The sequence below is a fragment of the Geotrypetes seraphini genome, chromosome 14 (genome assembly GCF_902459505.1).
Source record: "Geotrypetes seraphini chromosome 14, aGeoSer1.1, whole genome shotgun sequence".
In the NCBI taxonomy this organism is placed as follows: Eukaryota; Metazoa; Chordata; class Amphibia; order Gymnophiona; family Dermophiidae; genus Geotrypetes; species Geotrypetes seraphini.
In genome coordinates this window covers 60,750,057-60,774,940 of record NC_047097.1, presented here as the reverse complement: position 1 = coordinate 60,774,940, position 24,884 = coordinate 60,750,057, and the positions used below count along the sequence as shown (strand labels likewise).

The following is a 24,884-nucleotide window of genomic DNA, read 5'->3' as shown; positions in this document are numbered from 1 at the left end:
CGTCCCGGCCCCCGGACATGTAATTGAAAAGGAGGACATGTCCGTGGAAATCTGGACGTCTGGTAACCCTAGCTTCCGCGCATGTGCAGACGCAATACGGTGACATCACACGCATGCCCGTGTGTGCATGATGTCATTGTGTCATGTCCACGCATCAACCGATGCCATCTTGGGGTGAGGCTGGGGGGTCAGAATGGGCCGTGACACAGGCGGAATGGGGCAGAACTGGGCAGGCCTGGGGGCATGGCCATGGGTCTGGATTTTCCTGTGAGATGCTTGGAGAGTAGAATAGAAGTGGATCACACCTGAATATCCATAAATCCAGGGACTTGGTGACTTCTATTCCAGTCTCCAAGCACCTTATAATAAAGCTGTCATTTGGATACAGGCAAAAACTTATTTTCCCATTGCATACTCTAAGAAAGCAAGACTACAAGTCCCAGCATGTAGTGGGTTAAGCCCAGGACTGGATCAACCCTGTCCTCTGAATCTGGATCAAATGGCAGCCTTATCCTATATTCGAAATCTAATAAAACTGTGCTACAGTTGCAGAAAAATTCCCAGACTTTAGGTGGATTTAGGACTTGCAATCCTATCTATATTTTCCTGTCCTTCTTTGTTTACAAAAGGGAATGAGGGTGGTTACACTCTGGTACTGAGATATTCTGAGATGGATCTGTGCATTGTGACTATACTGTAAACCCCAGGAAGTGGAGTTTGTCTCTGCATACACCAGGAGTGTCAAAGTCCCTCCTCGAGGGCCGCAATCCAGTCGGGCTTTCAGGATTTCCCCAATGAATATGCATGACATCTATTTGCAGACACTGCTTTCATGGTATGCTAATAGATCTCATGCATATTCATGGAGGGAATCCTAAAAATCCGACTGGATTGCGGCCCTGAGTAGGGACTTTGACACCCCTGGCATAGTTACCCATTCCAGACGGAAGCCTTTTTTGCCAAGTCCTGGTTTTAAACTTACATCCCAAAGCAGTATAGTTCTTTTAGTCCAAGATTCTACCCTTTGACATCAGGGCTGCAGGTCCCAAAATGCACCAGGACCAGCCAAAAAGTCTCCCACCTGGCAGCTATCTTGCATGAAAAAAAAAATATATATATATATACAGTACCTATTGAAGCCTGTAGTTGCTGCTACAGCCAGCAGATATCCTCCAGCCCTGCAGGTGGCGATGTTTTCAGGAATCAAGCTGCCCCGCAGCCGCCTGCGCTGTGCCTTTAAAAGGGAAGGGAAAGGCAAGCTGCCATTGGCTGCAGTGGCCGACCCCTCCCCCTCTTCCTGCCTGAGCTGTCGCGGGGGCCGAGAACGCGCTTCTGGGGGCGAAGCGCGAGCGCTGCGGCTCCGACTCTGCTCGTCAGTATCCTTCAGGGTGGCGGTTAGGGCTCCGAGGGAAAGCGGGGGGGGGCCTCTCTCAGCCGGGAGACTTTCTCAGGGCCCAGAAAGGCTTTAAGGACCGGCGGCAGGTTCTAAGGAGTTGCCCCCTCCCTCCCCCCCCCCGTTAGAAACAAACACCTGCCTTTATTAGAATTTGCTACTGAATATCGGTGACTATTATGTGCTAAAGAGCTGGTTTGACTTTTTTTTTTTTTTTTTTAAATAAATTTATTCATTTATTACATCAGTGATTCCCAACCCTGTCCTGGAGGAACACCAGGCCAATCGGGTTTTCAGGCTAGCCCTAATGAATATGCATGAGAGAGATTTGCATATGATGGAAGTGATAGGCAAAAGTTAAATAAATGGGAGAAAAAATCTTTTATAAATCTATTCACCTATTAAATAATATAACAGAAAAAGTGAATTAAATTATTTAAAGTATATATTATAGTATTAAAAATAATTTATGGAGTGCTCAGTGTGATATCTTATTCAAAACCAACAGGTTAATAGAATAAAGATGTATTAACATTGCATCATTGCACTCACCTACCTACCAGCCCTAAACATTTAGTTAAATTTAAGTTGTTCAAGCAGAATAATAGTGGTGAAGATGTATAGATGAATACTTAGCTGAATATGATTGATGAAAAACATATGCAGATCTCCACTGTCAAATGTGTCATCTCAAGATAAACAAAAGTGACCTTGAGATCTGCTCGTCGGTACTGGGAGTCGTGCAATGAAGTATTTCTTATGTAGTTGGTTTAGAATTGATAATATAAAAGAAGTGAGTCCCCAAATCCACCGTTAAAAACTAATCAAATTCAGCATATAGCTAAAACTCCTTAACGTGAAAACAATCCAACATTTCCCTGTCCTGGACCACCAGGCCAATCGGGGTTTCAGGCTAGCCCTAATGAATATGCAATGAGAGAGATTTGCATATAATGGAAGTGATAGGCATGCAAATTTGCTTCATGCATATTCATTAGGGCTAGCCTGAAAACCCAATTGGCCTGGTGTTCCTCCAGGACAGGGTTGGGAACCACTGGATTACATCATATAACAAATACAGGAAATACAAGAGTTCAAACATAAAGTAATTAGAAATCATTTTAAATGATTTTCCACCAGAAGGAGGTCGCATAATAAAAAAGGAAGATGAAATGTATCCTCATATAATCAGGCTTAAATTATATTGTGCTACATCAGTGGTTCCCAACCCTGTCCTGGAGGACCAGCAGGCCAATCGGGTTTTCAGGCTAGCCCTAATGAATATGCATGGAGCAGATTTGCACGCCTGTCACTTCCATTATATGCAAATCTCTCTCATTGCATATTCATTAGGGCTAGCCTGAAACCCCGATTGGCCTGGTGGTCCAGGACAGGGTTGGGGACCACTGTGCTGCATCACAAACCCTCAGCCTCACCAATATTCTCTTTAGCATTAACAGGAGATTTAACTAAAAGAAAGTTTTCCAATGGATTTGCATCAACAAAGACAAATTTAGTATTCTCATAAGTCACTAAACACTTATAGGGAAACTTCAAAAAAGAATAAAGCTCCCACAGCTAAGACATGGAGCTGGTTTTACTTTTAACAGCCCCTTGTTCTCTGCTGAATGATTTTTCTCTCCTGAAAGAAGGTGTCTCCTGTACTTTTCTGGGTCAAACTGCTCTGATCGAATGGATTGACTCAGCAGATTGCCCAGGTCTGAGCGATTGTATTTCTAGAGCAGTGGTCTCAAACTCGAGACTTTTGCCAGAAGGAAAGATTTAGAAACTATAAAGAGTTTTTGCCTCGTGCAAAATTCTCATTTCTTTAATAAGGAGGAGGGTGTGGCGCAGTGGATGGAGCTACAGCCTCAGCACCCTGGGGTGGTGGGCTCAAACCCCGCGCTGCTCCTTGTGACCCTGGGCAAGTCACTCAGTCCTCCATAGCCCCTGGTACGTTAGATAGATTGTGAGCCCACCAGGACAGATAGGGAAAATGCTTGAGTGCCTGATTGTAAAACCGCTTAGATAACCTTGATAGGCAGTATATAAAAACCTAATAAACTTGAAACTTAATAAGACATTAACTATTTTTTCTGAGGCCCTCCATGTACCTACAAAATCGAAAATGTGGCCCTGCAAAGGGTTTGAGTTTGAGACCACTGCCCTAGAGAGAGACAAGTCAGGACAAGAATCGGGCCAAGTGACAGAGGGGTTGATGCAACAAAGTGCACTAGGCTTTTTTGCACAAATATGTTTGTTTGTTTTTTGTCATGGGAGCTCTGTGTTAAAACAAGTTTTGCACATGAGCTGTGCACAGAGACTCATGCTGATATCGATGCACAGTTCAGGTAAATCCCATTGTAATGACCTCAGACCAGAGGGTGGCTACAAAATTGGTTAGTGATATCCATCCTAAAGTGTTTGGAGACAGATTTATAAAAGAAAGGCAGGGGAGAAAGGATATGATAGAGTCATTTAAATAGATCTATGGCATTAATGTAAAAAGAAGGTATTTTAATTGAAGGAAAACTTTGGAATTAGAAGGCATAAAATGAAATTAAAAGGTTGTAGGCTCAGGAGTAAGTTAAGGGAATTATTTTTTTATAAATACAATGATGGATACATGGAATGGTCTCCTGGTGGAGGTAGTAGAGGCAAAGATTGTATCTGAATTTGAGAAAGTGGGGGACGATCATGTAGGATCTCTTAGGAAGAGGAGGAGATAGTGGTTTGTGTGGGTGGAGAGACTGGATGGGCTGTTTGGCCTTTATCTACTATCATGCTTCTATGATCTATTAAAGGTGGATGTAGAGAATAGGCGAAAGATTTAAAGGCTGAATACTGTAGGTAAATTGATATTCAGCCCATGGCATTCGACAGTTTTTTAACCTCTGACAGCCATAGGCAAATTTAACCCCAGATATTTCATACGGGACCATATCCAAGCATCAATATTGAATATCTGGGGGGTCAGGCAGCAGCCCAAAAGTTAAGCGAGTACCAGTACCTGCACAGCTAAGCAGGCAAAAATAGGAATGTATTTTAGAGGCCAACCAAAACTTTTATTTTCAATTTCAGCCGAAACCAAAATTGCTACCAAAACTGTCTAGCTATTTCAGTTTCTGTCTAGCTATTTTCGACAGAAACTGAAAGTGCAGCTGAAAACTTTCATCTGGTTTCAACCAAAACTGAAAAGTAAAGTTTGAACATAAGAATTGCCGCTGCTGGGTCAGACCAGTGGTCCATCGTGCCCAGAAGTCCGCTCCTGCAGTGGCCCTTAGGTCAAAGACCAGTGTCCTAACTGAGACCAGCCCTGCCTGCATACGTTCCGGTTCAGCAGGAACTTGTCTAACTTTGTCTTGAATCCCTGGAGGGTGTTTTCCCCTCTAACAGCCTCCGGAAGAGCGTTCCAGTTTTCCACCACTCTCTGGGTGAAGAAGAACTCCCTTATGTTTATACAGAATCTATCCCCTTTTAACTTTAGAGAGTGCCCTCTCGTTCTCTCTACCTTGGTTGTGTGAGTGTGAACAGTGAGGCCCACTGGGAACTGTCAGAGCTTGCAGTAGTCTGCCCACTGCTAAACCCAGAAGAGATTATTACCTTCCAGTCCCAGAAACTGCAAGCATAGGCTGGCAACTGGGAGAGCCATTTCTAAACAAGACTGGCAGGGTTAGGTTCCCAAGTCAATACAGATATAGTTAAATATCTTCTGAGACAGGACCTTTGTGAGAATGTGTAAAAAAAAAAAATCATGATTACTATGCTTATCCACACTGCACAAGTAAGAGGTGGTCGCATTGAGATGTTTCCTGTTTTTGTATTTACGTGTAGTTATTAAACTGATTAAGGACAAGGATTTTTACTAAAATAGGGTAAAGGAGTCCCGATGCTGGTCTACACTGCAGATATTATATCAACCTGATTCACAGTCTAGAATAAAAGAGCACATTGATGTTATTAAGCACAAGAACTATATGCTCTGAAAAATTACAATCCAGAGCAATACATTTCTCAAACTATTTTTTAATATATAAAAACGTACCCTCCTTTTACAAAACCGTAGTGAGGTTTTTAGCACTGGCCACAGCGTCAGAGATGTTACCTCCGTGGTCGGTGCTAAAATCCACGCTATAATTTTGTAAAAGGGGGGGGGGGAAAGGAGTTAATTTAATTGTAATATCATTTCCTACTAGCATTATAAGCTTGACTAGTGTTTTGGGTTGAAAATTATCACTGTGGATTTCTTTCTCATCGAATCTAGCTACTGCCCTACAAGTTTGATTAAGACGCTTATCGTGGGGAGTGTGTGGCGCAGTGGTTAGAACTACAGCTTTAGAATCCTGAGGTTGTGAGTTCAAATCCCTCGCTGCTCCTTGTGACCCTGTGCAAGTCACTTAATCCCCTCATTGCCCCAGGTACACTAGATAGAGTTTGAGCCCGCCGGGTCAGATAGGGAAAAATGATGAAGTACCTGAATGTAAACCACGTAGGATATAAGTGGCATATAAATGAATAAATTAAAAAAAAAAATTAAAATTCCCAACACACCTGGAAATTCTTTAGACTCAACCAAGCCAGAATATATATAATTTAAATAAAGGCCATATTTTACCTCCAAGCAAAATAGCCTCTGCACACTTGAACCTCAGCTAATGAAAACAAACGAAAAGCCACAGGGCTTTAATAATGGCTGACATTGCGCCACATTTGGCGTAACAGCTGATGTCATATCTTAACAGAGGCTAATTCCTAAGGTGCTTATCATCCCAAATTCACCCCCTCTTTTACAAAAGCGGTTATTAGCGCCGGTTGGCGAGCTGAATGTCCTGCGCTGCTCCCGACGCGACTAAGAATTTTAGGAGCGGCGGAGCAGCGCACAGCATTCAGCGCGCCAGCCAGCGCTAAAAACCACTTCCGCGGTTTTGTAAAAGGGGAGGTTACAGACTTAAATTCCTGCTAAACATTTGTATCAAAAGCATTTATTTGGAACATTCTGTCTTATAAACTGCAAGATCATAACCACATTACTTGCAATTGCATTACACACACAAAAAATATATTGCATAGAGTAGCCCCCCCCACCCCCCTCCAGACTACCTTAACCTTACAGTCTCTTATAGTCTAATGGTGTAGTCAGAGCAGGAATGGGTCTTGTATGCTGAAAAGTACCAGTTGCTCTTAACCATGTCAGCTCTACTCTCAAAATGGCTGCCATAACCGCTTGCAGCTATGGCATCCATTTTGAGAGCAGAGCCAGAATTGGCAGAAATGACTGGAGATCACTCTTCCCCTGATTATGGCCCCAGAACACGAGGGGTTGTAAGACAGGTCTGAGGGAGACCCTGCAAGGGCGAAAGGTAGCTCCTGTTCAGATGGGAGAGAGAGATATCAAAGTACAAATTTTGGCTTCCACCAAAATCACGTCGTCAGTTTCAACCGAAACCATGCCCATAGCCTTTTGACCTTGACTGAAACCAGACAGAAAAAGGATTTGGGGACAGTTTTGACACTGTAACCCGAAATGTGGTCAGCCTCTAATGCATTTTGCATGGTCATATCTGTGTGCTTAGCAATGCAGGAACTGGCATTGAATATGGCAAGTGCCCTTATAACTACTGGACCCTCTCCAGCTCCTCCCTTGCTGCATATCAGCGACTAGCCTCCTCAGGGTGGTGATTAGCAGACAGGAGCCTCTCCATCCTGCTTAAACCACATTGACTATCAACCCTGGGGTTTCTAACACCGAAGCTGAGGAAGAGTAAAATGGAAGGTATTTTGTTCATGCCTTTTTTCAGTTGTAGCTCAAAGCAAATTAAATTCGGGGTCCAGTAGGTGTTTTCCTGTCCAGTTTGTACCTAAGGCAATGGAGGGTTAAGTCACTTGCCCAAGATCACAGGGAGCTGTAGTGAAATTTGAACCAGGCTCTTTTGGTTTTCAGCCTGTTGTTCTAGCCGGTGTGCTACTCCTTTCTTTTGAGCACGCAAGACACGTAACCTTTTTCTGGCTTTGTTGAAGGGGTTGGCTCCAAAAATAAAACTTAAGTATGAGTTGCTGGGGGGAAGTTTAAATGAGAATGCAACACAGAAATATTAAAGCTCAGAATAATATGAATATTTATGCACAGACCAACCAACGTTCTTCATCGATTGTTCTTGATTTTTATGATCCTCAGCAACACCACTCAGAGTTCAATTCATTTCATTACTCCGAGCTTTATGTGTTAAATCTTCATCGGATCAATAGTAATGTATGTATTAATAGATATTTAAATATTTTCCATTTTTAACCTTTTAAATATTTTAAATAAATATCTCATTTAATAGTTATAACTAAGTTCGTTTGTACTTAGCTTCATTCTTGTGGTCTAGATCGGGGACAAACATTCACCAACTCCCCGTAGGCTGGTATTGCCAAAATTAGGAGTTGCGTGCATATACATCCATGTATGTGTTGGAATGCTATTCTGTCCACGAGGATTGCTGGTGGTGGAAACATTTACACCCTGATTCTATATATGGTGCTCAAAATCGCACAAGCAATTTAATTGGGTGCCGATAATCAGCGCTAATTAGTATCAATTAAAATTTACACGCACATCTTTAGGTGCTAGGAATTTATGCACAGATCCAAAAAGAAGGTGCAACCATGAGAAGGGCATGGGTGGATCGGGGTGTTCCTGAAATTTGCACCCAGTTTTACAGACTAAGAGAGATCCGTGCCTAGTTTAGTAATCCATGCCTAATTTGGTGTAAATCCTCGCGCCCAAAACTGGTCGCCGTACCTCAAGAAAGACATGGCGGTACTTGAGGGAGTACAAAGAAGAGCAACTAGACTGATAAAGGGAATGGAAAAACTTCCATATACCGACAGATTGAAGCAGTTGGGACTTTTCTCCCTGGAGAAGCGAAGACTTAGAGGAGACATGATAGAAACCTTCAAGATCCTGAAGGGCATAGAAAAAGTAGACAGGGACAGATTTTTCAAATTAAGGGGCGCCACAAGTACAAGGGGGCACTCGGAGAAATTGAAAGGGGACAGGTTTAGAACAAACGCTAGGAATTTTTTTTTTCACTCAGAGGGTGGTGGATACGTGGAACGCGCTTCCAGAGGCTGTTGTAGACAAGAAAACATTAAATGGTTTCAAAGAAGGTTTGGATAGATTCCTAGAAGAAAAAGGGATTGAGGGGTATAGATAGGTATAGACCATTGCTCAGGCAATGGGCCTGATGGGCCGCCGCAGGAGCGGACCGCTGAGCAGGATGGACCTAGGGTCTGCCTCAGCGGAGGCAACTTCTTATGTTCTTATGTTCTTAAATGCTATTCTGTAAACAGCACCCAACTCTGACTATCATCTGGACTAGCACGTAGCACAAATGTTTATCAGTACCCAAATGTGGGTACCATTTATGGAATTAAATCCTCAATGCACATTCTAGCATTTTCTCATTTGCGCATATGTACACACATGCAGCTCTTCAATTTTTGTGTGCCCATGCATCCAAGGTATCCTCCCATGCTAGTGCACTTATTTTTTTGCTTACTGTTTGGTTCCCGCATTGGAGAACATTTTTTCCTTTACACTATGTTAGGAAATTATGCACTGACCTGTACTGCACTGCTCTAACAGATTAGTGCATCGGCCCCAGAGTGAGGCTAAACCAAAGAAAGGCAGTTCCAGTCCTCAAGGATACTGAGAAGGCAGTGAATACAAATCTGTCTCATGCATGTTCGTTGTGCATATCCTGAAAATCTGACCTATTTGGGGCTCTTGAGGACCAGAATGGCCTACCCTGGGACTAAGAGACAAACTGCCAGATTCTCTAAATGGCATGTCAATCACGTGACGGCGCCGTTTAGAGAATTGCACCTCTGACAAAGATAAGCGCTGGAAACGTAGGGCAGGGTTTTCAAGGCCTACATTTCCGGCACCTTCCTTTGACTTGAATCGCACCTCTGGTGGCATGATTCTGGTGCTGGGTTTTTTTTAGAGACTGGTAGGTGCCTTGAAATTTGATTTAAACGGTGTTTATTCACTTAACCTAGGCACCGTTTAGAGAATATGGCCCAAAATGGATTGAGAGATGACTTAAATATGTAGCCTTTACCAGAGGTAGAAGGTAGGAAAAGAAAAATGAGAGTAATATGGCCTAACCTCCAGCTTGCTAGTGATCATGCCAGACCCTAGGTCAGAAAAAGGCAGTTCTAGTCCCTGAGTGCTACAAGCAGGTTAGGTTTTCAGGATATCTATAGTGATTATGTATGAGAGAGATTTGGATACAGTGGAGGTTGTGCATGCAAATCTGTCTCATGCATATTCATTTTGGAGATCCTGAAAACTTGATCTGCCTGTGGAGCTCAAGGACCAGAGTTGCCTATCCTGCCGTAGGTAATAAGAACAGATAATCCAAGTCTGCATTTTATTTTCTGGGTTTTCCGTTTGAGAAACTTCTAAAGGGATGGGCTCCCTTATTCAGCAGGACAGACGTGCACAGTTCTGATCCTTGAGAGCCACAAACAGGCATGGCTTTCAGGATATCTATAATGAACATTCATTGCTCTATTTACATAGCTATTATCTGAAAACCAGGTTATTTTGCATAGTTTGGTCATTTAGAAAGTTAGACCTATTTATAGCCTCTTGAGATCTGCGATCATGTACCTTTGCCTTAAATTTGTCATCCTGCAGCTTTGTAGCATGATTTTTTTTTTTATGTGTGCTTGTTTGAGATAGAGAACAGAGGAGTCGCTTACCTTCATTCCAGTATGGGACGGAAGGGTCTGATCACTGACTCGTACCAAGTGGTGAAGCACAAGAAGAAAGATGAGCAAAAAAAGAAGGAAGTGAAAAGCAGCCAAACAGGTGAGGCTATGTCACCCGAATCGATCACTTGAGGACTGAATGCGGTGCACTTAGGGCTCCTTTTACTAAGGTGCACTAGCGTTTTTAGCACACGCAGGATATTACCGCGTGCTACGCGGCTAGGACTGACGCCAGCTCAATGCTGGCGTTAAGGTCTAGCGTGTGCGGCAGCCCTAATGCACCTTAGTAAAAGGAGCCCTTAGATTCCCGTAAAGACCATACAGCAAACAGATTTATAGGCTGAGCTGCCAAGGAGTGAATCCTAAGGTTAGAATCTGAGTGATGTACAATGTAAGATGGTCGTAAGTGGAGTTCATTCCGCGAGAATTGTGACCAACTGAGTGTCTCAAAGAATCATCCAGGCACCAGCTCTATTTAGTATATATTTATTTATCTTATTTTAGAAAAATGTATATCCTGCATATCCAACAACTCTACGCAGGTAACAACTGACATACATAATAGCACACATTACATTAGTGATTTCTATTCCGCCAATACCTTGCGGTTCAAGGCGGATTACATAAAAGTTTTCAGAAATTACATAAGAGTTTTCAGGAATAGCATAAGAGATGTCATAAGAGTTACATAAGAATTACCAATGAGTTGTCGCGATCTTAAGGTGATAAATGTTGGGTAAGAAGAATAACAAAAAACAGCCATACACCATCGTCATACATACAAAAGTCAAACTTCAAGATCTAATGCATAAAACCTAATAATGCAAACAAACCCAAAAGAAAGAGGAAAAAAAGCAATGGAGGAAGTTAAAAGGACAGATTGAGTACCTGATTGTAAAAACCGCTTAGATAACCTTGATAGGTGGTATATAAAATCCTAATAAACTTGAAACTTGAAAAATCTGGGTTTTACTTCTATCAGTGGAAGTAAAAAACCCAGATGTCTCAATCTACCCTCCTTGTTCTGGAGCCACATGGTAACCCTACTCCAATCACATAGTTGGCGTTTAGGCATCGTGGTGGGGGAGACCACCAAGTTTCTGTTTTTTCCATCCTGTCAGAAAAATATGGTTTTGTCAAATTTTAAAAAGTTTTTAAAAAGTATACCCCAACCTAAATTCATCACAACGTCATCTTTTGCCTGGCACTGATCTTCCACAGAGACTGACCAAACCAACAAGGGCTGCATTTTGTGGACAACAGCTGTGCAAGTGTAGTACAATATAGACCCTGGGTAAGACGTCAAGTAGAATACTGTACCCGATACTACAGTAGTTATCTTTCCAGAACAGCAAAGACAGTTCAGAGGAGGGTTGCTGAAGTAGCGCAATCTAGCAAGGATGGCAAGGGATACTTTGTGAATAGCGTAGGAGGCAAGATTGTATTACCGGGGATAGGTAGAAAGTAGAACTCTTACATCATTACTGTTTTTGGAGGAAATTTAGCTCAAGGAAGATAATTCAGTTAAGACCTTAACACTAGATCACAGTGAGAAGCACATAAGGATAGAGCACAGACCGTGTGAAAAATAGTAAGGCTCCAGGACCAGACAAAATATACCTGAGAGCATTGTTGTGACTGAGTAAAGGATTAGGCCAGTTTGATATTTAATATTTCAGGAATTAAAAGGGTGGGGCGGATTCCTTTGGTCTAGCAATGGGAACAAATTGTGTTCAAAATAGAAGCAAATATTGGCTGGTTACCTTGATGTCAATTTCATAGAAATATAAAAGGAAGTGATTGTGCATGTGGAAGGGAAGAGAATAAGTATCACAGATCAGCATGGATTCAATTTTATTTATTTTTCTTTCCAACACAACAAAAGTTAGATAGAGTTATACATAGCACAATGAGAAAGTTGATTTGTCTATCTGGGAACAATATAACCCTCCAAATATTTAACAGAATAGGGCCAAATTTGGCATGTGCAGGGGGGAAAGAGCTAGGGGAGTGCCACAGCAGGACTCAGGAGGTGGGGTGGGCTTGAGGAACAGCTAAGGTGAAGTGAGTGCCTTAGGGATATGAGGGCTTTGTGCATTCCAGGCTCGGTTTAAGAGGTCACTATGGATGTATGTGCTTGTAGGGGTGGGGGGGGGGGGTAGGAGGAGCATTATTGGGGGCTATGCTGAGAGAACATAAGAACATAAGCAGTGCCTCTGCCGGGTCAGACCAGAGGTCCATCCCGCCCAGCAGTCCGCCCCCGCGGCGGCCCAACAGGTCATTCAGAAGTGGTTGAGAGCTTTGAGAAGTGTGAGCTAAGATGGGTCTGAGAAAAAGAGGGATAGAGAGCAAATTGGAGGAGGGTTTTGCTGAGAATGGGAAGAGGGAGAAAGAAAGCTGATATGGAGTAGAGAAAAGTGAGGATTGTACCTGTGGGAAGAGAGAGATTCAGCCTAGGCGAATTTCCAGCTAAGTTGGAAAGTGAGTGCTGAGAGGAGGGGGGGGAGATCTAGTCTGAACAGGAAAAAAGTTGGAGGGAAGACCTGAAGCAGGGAAGACCAGGCCTTTACGAAGACAGAATTCTACAATAAATATTTTCAATTAAAAAATGTGGAAATCTGAAGAATTTTCACAAACTGTATGCAGAATTGTTCTTTTTTTGCAAGAATTCCCCCAGGAGTAAATGCATGCATCGTGTGTATGGTCACAGCATTTCTGTACCCGTGCAGGTTGGGGGTTGTGTGGTTTTATCTGTCTGTAATTATGCTGTTTGTATAGAACCTCTCTCTCTCTTTTCCTGCTACATGAGGATGGATTGACTTGTTCTTTATTTTCTCTTGCCCCAGGAGTCTCTCTTTTCTCTGACAGCTGCTCATTAGTTTTCAAGTACCTCCAGCCCCAGGACATAAGAATCTTTAAAGGGAACGCCACCTTCCCCCTCCTTGCTCTCCTCACCTCCCGCCCCAAGGCCAGGGTGCTGTGGACAGGCAGTGTCTGAGAATTAGACAGTAATTAGTATGAAGTTAACACAACTACCCATCTCTGGTGTTGAGTGAAAAGTGTAAACAGAGAATGAGAAGGCAGAGTAATTGGAAGAAGAACAGTTCAGGGAGAGGAAAAGATGTGGAGAAGGGAGAGCAGAAACAGATGAAGTGAGAAACACCACAACCAGAGGAAGACACACACTTCGGGCCCGATTCTGTTGTATATGAGGGGGTGCTGAAAAGCTCCCCCACTCCAACCAACCAGCTTCCTAAATTCTGAGCGTTATTTTGCCCCCTTGCTAATAAAGGCACACATCTCCCTTTCCCTTCTATAATCCAAGTTTGACCTTTTCCTCCCTCCATTCAGGCACACACAAGCTATATTCTTCCCCCGATTCCAGACACAACACAACACCCCCTAATTATTTTAAACATATGTGCACAAAAAATAAATATTTATTGGCATTTGATATACTGCCCTATCATGGAGAAGTTCAGGGCAGTGTATGATTTTTTTTCTATCAGAGACCTCTTGCTCATTCCAGAGCTTCCTTTCAAATGAAAGAGACTCGGCTCATACGCATTTAAGCAATGTAGGCATTTAAACGTCTCTATCATATCTTCCCTCTCCTGCCTTACCTCCAAAGTATACATATTGAAATCTTTAAGTCTGTCCCCATACGCCTTATAATGAAGTCCACATACCATTTTAGTAGCCTTCCTCTGGACTGACAATCCTTTTTATATCTTTTTGAAGGTACGGCCTCCAGAATTGTACACAATATTCTAAATGAAGTCTCATCAAAGTCTTATACAGGGGCATCAATACCTCCTTTTTCCTACTGGCCATGCCTCTCCCTATCCAACCTAGCATCCTTCTAGCGTTCGCCATCACCTTTTCAACCTGTTAGGCCACCTTAAGATCATCTCAAACAATCACACCCAAGTCCCGCTCTTCTGTCGTGCACCTAAGTTCTTCACCCCCTAAACTGTATCCTTCAGGTTTTTGCAGCCCAAATCCATGACCTTGCATTTCTTAACATTAAATTTTAGCTGCCAAATTTCAGACCATTCTTCAAGCTTCTTTCTTTCTTCATGTTATTCACAACATCTGGAGAGTGTCTACTCTATTGCAGATTTTGGTGTCATCCGCAAAGAGGCAAATCTTATCTGACAGCCTTTCAGCAATGTCGCTTAGAAAAAAGACTTACCTCTAGTGAATCCATGTTGCCTCCTGTCCTGTAATCCACAGGATTCCAGAAACTTCGTCATTCTCTGTTTTTAAAAGCGTTTCCATTAATTTGCTTACCACAGAAGTCAGACTTACCGGCCTGTAATTCCCTACTTCTTCCTTACTTCCACTAGAGCAGGGATCTCAAAGTCCCTCCTTGAGGGCCGTATTCCAGTCAGGTTTTCAGGATTTTCCCAATGAATATGCATTGAAAGCAACGCATGCACATAGATCTCATGCATATTCATTGGGGAAATCCTGAAAACCCGAATGGATTGCAGTCCTCAAGGAGGGACTTTGAGACCCCTGCACTAGAGGGACCACGTCTCCTTTCTCCAGTCCTCCACTCCCAACTCTAGAGAAGCATTGAAAGGGTCAGTCAGCGGAGCCACCAGAACTTCCCTAAGTTCCTTCAGCACCCTCAGATGTATACTATCCGGCCACATCGCTTTGTCTACCTTTAATTTAGCTAGCTCCTCGCAAACATCGATCAGGGTCTAGCACGCCTCCATTCCTATTCGCATTTGTCTTCTGCGGTCCCACTCCCGGCGCTTCAGCCACGACCACAGAACAGAAATATTTGTTAAGCAATTCAGCCTTTTATTTATCAGCTTCTACATATTTCTCCCCTTCACTTGTGAGTCTCGCAGTGCCACTTTTGCACTTCTTCCTGTCACTGATATATCAAAAAAATGTCTTGTCTCTCTGTTTTACCGTGTCAGCTATTTTTTTCTTCCATTTCTATCTTTGCTTTTCTGACTACTCGACCAGCCTCTTAACTTTTCCCTAGTAGTAGTCTTTCAGTACTACTGCTAGAAATCAAGCTTCCATATAAGAGCCATTTTGGAACTGTGAACTGGAGAGGTGTAGGAGTGGAGTGAAACTGTTCTCATCTCAGCCCACAAGATACCAGAGGTCACCTCTGGGTAAGTCCAGGGGGTGAATGGGGGGGGGGGGGTACTGAAAGGGTGAGTTTTTGCACATGGGCTTGGATTTGGAAAAGGACTTCAGGGGATTTGGATGGATTGAGGGATCAAAAGTGGGAGTATGATAAGAGAATCAGATTAGGAGTAGGGGGATTAGACATTTTGGGGAGCAGGGGATGTTGGGGGTACTGAGAGTAGGGTTACCATATTTGTGAAGTGAAAAAAGAGGTTCCATGACCACACCCACCCTTCCATCACCTCAACTCTGCCTCCCATCAGTCTTGCCTCTGCCCCACCCCCTTCGTCCTCATTCCCATCCCTCACTCCCATCCTTATCGTGCTTCTCTCTCTCTCCAACTCGCCTTCCATGCGAGTGCTTCTCTCTCTCCCTCTCTGCAACCTTGCTCTCATGGGTGCTTCTCTTCCTCTCCAACCCCCCTTCCACAGGTGCTTCTTTCTCTCTCCCCATCTCCAACCCCCCTCCCTCGGATGCTTCTCTCTCCCCCTCCTTCCAGATACGCCATAGGTGTTTCTCTCTCCCTCTCTCGTGGGTGTTTCTCTGTCTTTCTCTTCCTTCTTCCAAACCCCCTCCCTTGGGTGCTTCTCTTTCTCCTCTGCCAGCAGGATACAATGGTGCAAGTTCTCAGCCCAGAACTGGGTGCTTCTCCTTTGTCCCCCCACCTACCTCCTCCGCTGAATATCTTTGGGCCGGCTGGCAGCAGCTGTGAGGTGAGCCTGTTACCGTCAGCCTGCCCTGGATACCTTTATTCTGCAGGTGTCCTACCTAAGTGGGAACAGGAAGCTGCTTAAAACATGCTGAATTTTGACCTCCAGGTTACTTACCAGAAGCAGGATTCAAGTCTTCACATTCTCTCCCCCTTCTAAAAGCTGAATTCTAATAAGCTATTTAAGAACTTAGGAAGCCCCACACAACAATGCAGCTTGGAAGTACTTGACTTTCATGATAAGATATCAGAAAGCTTCCAAAAGTTGTCTTAATCTGTAAAGATTTGTCCCTATGCCAGGCTCCCTCAGATGATGTCACCCATGTGTGATGACTTGACATCCTGCTGACAATGGAGAGAACACCTGCTACAGATTTTATTAGCTAAGGCAGGAAGTGTAATAGAAGAGGCTGAGAATGCCTCTGTCTCCTTCTCTTCCTGATCTGGGTTCTGAATGACTTGTGTCCTTTCAGGTTATGTGGAAGTGAAAAAGGACATTTGCCAGGTTGTGACCAAGGAAGAGGTCGAGCTGGAGGTGTTGAAGCAGTTTGATTTGAACTGGCGCTTTGGGCCTTGCACTGGTATGTAGAGAACACTCAACACAAGCAACATGAAACTTGATGGCAGATAAAGGCCAAATGGCCCATCTGCAACATCCACTATCTCCTCCTCTCCCTATTGGCTAAGGCTCTTTACACCTGCATTGTGATGTCATAGACCATTATTGTTATGGGCTAAGACTCTTAACACTTGCATTACGAGGTCATGGAGTTTTAAATGGTTATAGAAACATGATGGGTGATAAAGGCCAAATGACCCATCCATTCTGCCCATCTGCGGTAACCATCATTTCTTCCTCTCTCTCTAAGAGATCCCACGTGCCTATCCCAGGCCCGTTTGAATTCAGACACAGTCTCTGTCTCCACCACCTCTTCCGGGAGACTGTTCCATGCATCTACCACTCTTTCTATAAAAAAGTATTTCCTTAGATTACTCCGGAGCCTATCACCTCTTAACTTCATCCTATGCCCTCTCATTCAAGAGCTTCCTTTCAATTGAAAGAGATTCGACTCATGCACATTTAAACCCCTTCTCCTGCCTTTCCTCCAAAGTATACATATTGAGATCTTTAAGTCTGTCCCCATACGCCTTATGACAAAGACCATGCACCATTTCAAATGGGCTTAGAAACTCCTTGCTACATTTTGCAGATCTCTGGACTCTTTTTTTTCTTCCTCTGTTTCTTTTTTTGTCCTTCTCCCATTTCCTTTCTACTGTGTCCCACTCCTTGTTCCCTTCTTCCTAATAGGTTAGTACTGCCTCAGAGCAGAAGCATTTTGATACCCTGTGATGAAGGTGCAAAGATCAGAGGAAGAAGTGGCGGTAAGGGAAATGGTCCTGTGGTGCTTCCAGATGCAATAGACCAGTTTCTCTTCTCCTGTTTCTCCTCAGGAATCACTCGGCTGCAGCGGTGGGAAAGAGCAGTGGAACTTGACTTAGAGCCCCCCATCTTCATCCGAGAACTCATCCTCCGTCATAAGGATGATCCCCAATTCTTGAACAGGTGTGTATCCCTCCTAGGTTAATACAGTATGTCCCCCTTATCTCTGAAGGTTTTTTCATTGTCTTGATTATTAGATTAGGAGGACTATGAGAGTGAAAAAAAAAAAAATCCCCTATATTGACTTGACTTGCCAGAGGAGAACACACCTTGCATGTGTATTTTAGCTGCGTAGTGCTTAGATCAGGGGGTCCTCGAGGGCCATAACCCAGCCTGATTTTTGAGATTTCCAAAATGAATACGTATAAGATCTATCAGCATGTAGTGGAAGCAATGCATGCAAATGCATCTCATACGTATTCATTGTGGAAATCTCGAAAACCAGGCTGGGTTGTGGCCCTCGAGGACCAGATTTGAGGAAGCCTGGCTTAAATAGTTCTTCACAGCTGGAGTTGCTAAGGCCAGTACTAATCTAATCTAATGCTTAGTTTTGTATACCAGGTCCTCAATCTGGGAAAGCTTGACTCGGTTTACAGTGGTTAGATAAGATAATAAAAGTATAAAACAGTGATTAAATTATACAAATAAACAGTATAGCAAAAATAGAAAAGAAATTAATTACCAAAGTGTTTGGTAAACAGAATGGTTTTCAAAGACTTGCGAAAGGATGAAAGAGAACTAAAACTTCATAGAGAAAATAGAAGATCGTTCCAAAGTTGGGTGAACATGAAGGGCAGAGATTGACCAAAAGCTTTGATTCTTTTGATACCTTTACTGGATGGACAATTGTTGATCGCCCCTTGCGAAAGAGAATCTATAAAGATTCCAAGATAGAGGGATTAGCGGAGAGAAAATTCCAAAGAGAATTTTGAAAATAACGCAGTACTGTGCAGACTTGTATGGTCTGTATCCTGTATATAGCAAATTGGTTTAGGACGGGCTGGAGAGGACTCCGTTGGAAACTCCAGGAAGTTGGAACATGAGGACAGTGCCAGGCAGATTTTTACAGTCTGTGTCCCACAAATGACAAGATGGTTTGGATGGGCCAGAGTGGACTTTGACGTCTACTCCAGTAGTTGGAACCTAAGGACAATGCCAGGCGGACTTCTATGGTTTATGACCTAGAAATGTTTTTTGGCAGCATCACAAGTTAATTAAATATTAGTGTAGCTGCACACAAAAACACTAATATTGAATTCACTTGCGAGGCTGCCGAAAAACAATGTAAACTGCCAGGAAATTCAGATAAGTGAATCATATTTATATTATAACACGGAAAGTGTTTCTTATAATTGGCAGTATGCGACAGTGAATGCCTACAGCAACCAGCATTGTGTTAATTCACCTTGCTTTTAGGTTGTGAGTCTGAGCACTTCATTAATTTAATTAATTTTGAACATTTTTAAGTGTTTCTGTGATTTGAATAAGTATTTATAAATTTTCATATTCAGATCACTTCTCAGATCCCAACGTCTTTGATCTAATATTTCCTGACCCCTCTTTTTACCATTCAATGCAAGTCTGCTTCATTTGTGGTTGAAAGTACGACAGGCTCCATCTTCAAGACCCCACCCCTCTCCTGTTTTGACCTCGCTTGTGCGGAGAACCAGTGCATGCGCAGACCGCATCTACCGGCAAAGAAGATGGTCTGCGCTTGCGTCTGGATTGCTCTGCAGCGATTCGTGGGGTGTGCCTCTGATCGCATTAATTTGCATAAGGAGGCTTAGTGAATCGGTCGCTTGGGAAGACTTGGCCATGGATCGCCCAACAAAGGTGAGCTTAGTGAATCTAGGCCTGACTCTGAAGCAGGTCCTTTTTATACTTGTGATCTCAAGTATGCTGACAGCACTTAGTGGATAAGGTGTGTATAGGGAGGGGTTACAGTGTGAGGCTTGAAATGGAATCTCATTAATCCTCACACTTCCAGCTTGCCTATCCTCTTTTGTAAAAGGGCACACCAGAATCTTGGGATCTCTTTGTCCTGCTGCCTTTCACTTATCTGATGAGAGCCCTCCGTCTCCACTTTGTATCTCTGGAAATGGAACATTATGCCCATGGTGGGAGGGCACAAAAGAGCAGGAATCTGAGACACTTGCCAGCGGCTCCCTACGCCTACGGATTATAGCTCTCCGTTACACCCTTCCTCCCCCTCCTTCCGCCTTGCTCTTCAAAAAATCTCAGTAGGGTCCGTCCCAGATTCAGCCTTGCACAAACTTACAAGCAGTGTGAGCTGGTTGGAAATCATTTAAAATTCTTGACTTGATTCCTCAGGTGATCTCAGCATCTCACAATGAAGCAAGAGGGGTGGCTCAGGGTGGGGGTTGGGGGTCACCATGAATTATTTGGGAGGTGAAGAGGTGCAGAGCCTCTTGTGTACTGTTGCTGCCACCTGCTGGCCACAAAGAGGGAAGATGATGAGGGCTAATTGACACGGCCAAACAGGCCCAAGGGATTCTTCCATCTTATCTTACGTCAATAAGATGAACGTATAGCACATTTAAGCCATATTTTATTTTAGATTATTATTTTACTGTACATATTTGCATCAAAAAAATAACAACAGTAATAATGATACTGGACGCAACGAAGGAAAAGACCTCAAAATCCCCATTGTCAAAAAAACAAAGTGTTTGCAAAAACAGGTTAGTGGGGTACAGGTTCTTATCATGGGTCAAAAAACCTCGTTGTGACACCAGAATGTGGACTAATATTTTTTAAAATTTTTATATAAGCATTCTGCTTCTACAAACTTCACCTAATTCGCTCCATACCTTCTGTTCTTGAATCCTCTTCAATCCAAATATTTAATTCACTCTCTAATCATTTCACACATAGACTACTGCAACTCTCTTTACCATGGTATAACTCAAAAAGAAATACGTAGATTACAACTGATCCAAAACACTGCAATCAAACTCATTTTCAAGACTAGCCAAATGTAAGGGGAGTGAGATGATTCTTAGGGGCAGGGACAGGAAACGAACTCGCTGGGATGGGACGGGAAAATGAGTTCCCACGGAGATGGGGAAAAATTTGTCCCCGTGTCATTCTCTACTTTGAGAAAGGTATGGAAAATTGAATAAGTAAAGTGTGAAAAGCTTCAACCTCTGATAACCAGAGCTGGTATTGTGACATCATAATGCCTCATTCCACCGATGCCTAAGAGCCAACCTCATCAGTGATGTCACAATGGCTTGATTGTCCTATTCTTGGCTCACTTTTACTACATTTTGATTTCTAGAGTGGCGCAGTATAGAGAATGACACGGGGACAAATTTGTCCCCGTCCCCACAGGTACTCAATTTCCCTATCCCGTCTCTGTGAGTTTTGTCCTTGTCCCTGCCACATTCTTATAAACTCTGCCTTAACCACACAAGCCTCGAACACTTAGGATTATAAAGTGTTTGAGGCTTGTGCAGATGATGATGGAGCTTGCAGGGATTGGGCAGGGACAGGCAAAGAACTTGCTGGGGCAGGAAAATGAGTTCCCGCGGGGACGGGGGGGAAAATGTGTGCCCGTGTCATTCTCTTACGATTCTGCCATTTAAAATGATGCCAGAAGAACTAAATATCTGAATTGTGCTCACTTGAAGAGCGAGGCCTCCTCTTACTTTTTGCATTTGATAGATGAGGAGGGGAAATGGGCAACTCCCTTTATTGACATAAGTCTGCGAGTAGGAAAGGATTTGGCTTAAGAAATTATGCAAGAGAGTGGGTGAAAAATAAAGATGAAACAGGCGGAGGGAGAGACAGATAGATAAAGTGAAAGATATAGCATGGGTGTGAGAAAGTGACCTCAAAAGAATGCGAGGAAATAGGCTGAACGAACCAAAGAATGACAAGCAAAAAACAAAGGTATAGAAAGGACGAAGAAACAGGAAGACAAGAGAGGTCAAGAGTAATTGAAAGAATGGGACAAAAAAGCAAGAGATGGACGATACGTGAGAGAATGGCAGAGAAGTGCAACAAGGAGAGAGACTGGCCGTGAAAGCTGATAGTCATGTGACTTGCCTGCCCTGGGCCGCATAATCTCATTAGACTGACCGTAAAAATTGCATTTAAGCTGCCATCACTGAGGTGCTGCCCCCGCCATTAAAAGACGTTTCTTATTCTGATAAGGGGCCTTTAGGGACCAGAAGTAGGCTTACATCAGTGTATTGCAAACAGTGCGCATCCTTGACATTTCAGTTATGCCACGACACACTGGGGAGGAGGACAGTCGTCCGTGCTGGCTGACTGCCTACAGGACGTACCTCTCACGGCAAGAGGCACAGCCTGTAGGCAGTCAGCAAACGCGGACAACTCTCCTGTTCAAGGATCCCCTACCGAAGCGGGTCGCGGCCAGATGGGATGACGTCACGCATCGACATCCACGCACTTCTGGATGCCTTCTGGCCAGGGCACTGGGTTTAGTGTGCCGCTGACCGAAAAGTGTGCGAGACACTGGCTTACATCTTTAATTATCACAGATAAGACACCACTTCCTCTCTGATTGTGTTTTATTTATCTTACAGTGTCTGGCATGAATACCCTATCTGAATATCACCTGCACCGAGATGACGAACAAGAGCACAATTTGCCTTCTACTGTTGCACTACCTTTACTCTGCATTTTAAAATGTTATATCGTTAGAATGCATATATGTTTTGTAGCAATTCAACATAGTAATGTTTTTCCCAGCGTGTTTTTAAGAGATTTTTTTGTTTAAGTAGTTTTAGAAGATACCTTTGTTGGCTCTGAGTCCATCTGTTGCTTCGCTTTCAAACTTCCGGAAGGTCTGCATTAGAGAATAACACGGTGGATGTTACCCGCGAATAGCCGCGGGTAACCCACCAAAACAGTGGAGGGGAGAAAGGTGCTCACCGCCGGTATGGGGACAAGGCCATCCACAATGGCCTGGTCCCCGCAGTAAAGGGAGGAATGGCGCACTGCCTCCTTCCTACCTACCCACCCGAATCTATCTATCTCCCTCCCCCCCTTACCTTCGCAGCGTGTTTTAAGGTTGCAGACTTGTTGAAAGCCGCCGAAGTGTACGTGCAGTCGCGAGCGTGTGTGGGCAGAAGCTTCTCCTCTGACGCAACTTCCGGTCAGAGAAGCTTCGGCACCGCATGAGGGGTGCTGAAGGGCAGTGAGGTGGCGAGAGGGAAGGGTGGATGCTGCGAGGATGGGGATGGGGCAGTGAAGGGGACGGTGGTCTGGTGATGGGGACAGATATTTTCCCCATGTCATTCTCTAATCTGCATCATGTGGACCAGGTTCTGCAGTGTTCTGGAAGGTGAAAAGAGGGCATGGGGTCCCTGTAGAACACAGAACAGCCTTCCCTGGAGTTTAATAACAAATCACAGGTTGGACCAAAACTAGCGGCCTTATGTTCTTCTCCTGCTCATTCTTTTCAAGGCAGTTGGGAGGATGTAGGACAGAAAACTGTTTCCAAGCATGGATTTTGTAGCTGAGAGATGATTTCTCTGACTCTGGAAGAGGATAGCTGGAATGAGTGCAGCGTTCAGGGGATGGGAGGAGAAAATGACCCATAGGTTCTGTACATCTTTTCATGGTCTGGAACTTTGAAAGAATCAGGCTATTTTCCAGGACTAGGTATTGGGATGATCAGGAATAGGCAGAGTTTTGAAGTGTGATTCTACCAAGCTGTGTTTCCTTTGCAGTGTGAATTTTGAAATATGGCTGCTACTACGAGGTCTCTTTCCATCCCAACAACTGAAGGAGAGGAGCTCTTGGGTAGAGAATGACACGGTGACAAAATTCATCACCATTCCCGTCCCCGCGGGAAATAATGCCATATCATTTTCTAGTGTCTATTTGAACCTCAGTCCTTCTACACCAGCATTCTTCAAAGCAAAGCTTGCGGGTCAGTGGTTCTGCCCAATTATATTCTGATTCTTCCCTCTCTCTCCTTAAAGAATGACATGAAGTGGTTTCCCGCGGTTATCCGCAGGGACGGTGATGAATTTTGTCACCGTGTCATTCTCTACTCTTGGGAATGTACAAGTCTATCCTGTCGTGTGCCATCGTTTCTTCTGGCCTTCCTATTGAGACTGAATATAATCTTAAAGCCCAGTACTCTAAAGAGGCAATTCTGTAATTAGACAACTGCAGAGTATGCATCCCTTTGCATGTGTAAATCTACCAAAAAGTAGCTTTTATGCGTATTCTATAAGGGCGCGTGGAAGTGCTATAGTGTAAAAGTGCAAGGGGACACAGACGTGTGTGTTACATAGACAGGGCTCCTAATTATATATATATATATATATATATATATACTCCCAGATTCTATGAGGGTTGATTCATAAGTCATGGCAACTATTTTTTTTTCTCTTGAAAATGCTCCAACAATGGAAATCTAATATGTACATTTGAAAGTGTGCAACATGTACTTCTTAATGTTGCCAACAGATAGAAACGTAGAAACATGATGGCAGATAAAGGCCAAATGGCCCATCCGCAGTAACCATTATCTCTTCCTCTCTCTAAGAAATCCCACATGCAGCGGTCTCTGGAAGGGGAGAAGCAAAAAACATGACATGCGAAGTCATTGTTTTACTATGGCAAACAGGGTACAATATGAACAACAAAGTACAAGTACAAACTGTTTAACTGTTAAAATCCTTCAAAGTAGTCTTCCAGCTTCATGAGGGACACATTGTGAATGCACAGTATTACAAGTAATTTCTGCAGTACCACCTGCGTCCAGAACTGTTGCACAATGCCAGAGTTCTACCTGAACACGCTTTGAAAGATGTTAACAGTTAAACATACTCACTCTCAAGCTGACCGTGTTCTTGGTTTAGTGAAACAGCTAACATTTATTACTTGTCCATTAATAAAACAATAATTTCAAATGTCACCCTCCAGGGATTCAAGACAAAGTTAGACAAGTTCCTGCTGAACAAGGACGTATGCTAGTAGGGCGCTGGTCTTTGACCACAGTGCCGCCGCGTGAATGGACTTCTGGGCACGATGGACCACTGGTCTGACCCAGCAGCGGCAATTCTTATGTTCTTATGGTTTTTGCTTCTTCCACTGCCAGAGGCCGCTACACTCTGTCCCTGCCCCATTCCTGCAAGCTCTGTCCTCGTCTGCACAAACCCCGAACACTTTAAAATTATAAATGTTCGAGGCAGAGCTTGCAGGAATGGGACAGAACTCGTGGAGACGGAGCGGGAATATTGAGATCTCCCGGGGACATTCTTGACGTACTCATCTCTCATCTGCGGATGGGCAGACTAGATGGGCTATTTGGCCTTTATCCGCCATCATGTTTCTATATTAAGAAGTACATGACACATACTTTCAAGTGTATATATTAGATTTCCAGTGTAGGCGCATTTTTCAAGAGAAAAAAA

At 43.6% G+C, this 24,884-nt stretch overlaps 1 protein-coding gene across 3 annotated transcripts; it reads left to right on the top strand.

Moving 5' to 3' along the window:
• Window positions 1-1,277: 1,277 nt before the first annotated feature.
• POLD4 (DNA polymerase delta 4, accessory subunit) lies at window positions 1,278-23,381 on the top strand. 3 transcript variants are annotated; one of them, XM_033920671.1, is made up of 6 exons: window positions 1,291-1,376; window positions 7,582-7,643; window positions 10,128-10,256; window positions 16,496-16,603; window positions 17,475-17,586; window positions 22,038-23,381. In XM_033920671.1, the coding sequence occupies exons 3-6, from the start codon at window positions 10,160-10,162 to the stop codon at window positions 22,060-22,062; spliced, it is 342 nt and encodes a 113-aa protein (XP_033776562.1). In that variant the 5' UTR covers window positions 1,291-1,376; window positions 7,582-7,643; window positions 10,128-10,159; the 3' UTR covers window positions 22,063-23,381. The 3 variants fall into 3 exon arrangements, with proteins under 3 accessions (XP_033776561.1, XP_033776562.1, XP_033776565.1); XM_033920670.1 differs by lacking the exon at window positions 7,582-7,643 and having other exon boundaries at window positions 1,278-1,372; XM_033920674.1 differs by lacking the exons at window positions 1,291-1,376; window positions 7,582-7,643 and adding an exon at window positions 1,494-1,563.
• Window positions 23,382-24,884: the final 1,503 nt, after the last annotated feature.

What these genes read in the sequence shown, in the direction of transcription:
- POLD4 (XM_033920670.1), top strand. Translation starts at nt 10,160, where the DNA reads ATGGGACGGAAGGGTCTGATCACTGACTCGTACCAAGTGGTGAAGCAC. An exon ending in AGTGAAAAGCAGCCAAACAG is followed by an intron (nt 10,257 to 16,495) that starts GTGAGGCTATGT and finishes GTGTCCTTTCAG; the next exon opens with GTTATGTGGAAGTGAAAAAG. An exon ending in GATCCCCAATTCTTGAACAG is followed by an intron (nt 17,587 to 22,037) that starts GTGTGTATCCCT and finishes TTTATCTTACAG; the next exon opens with TGTCTGGCATGAATACCCTA.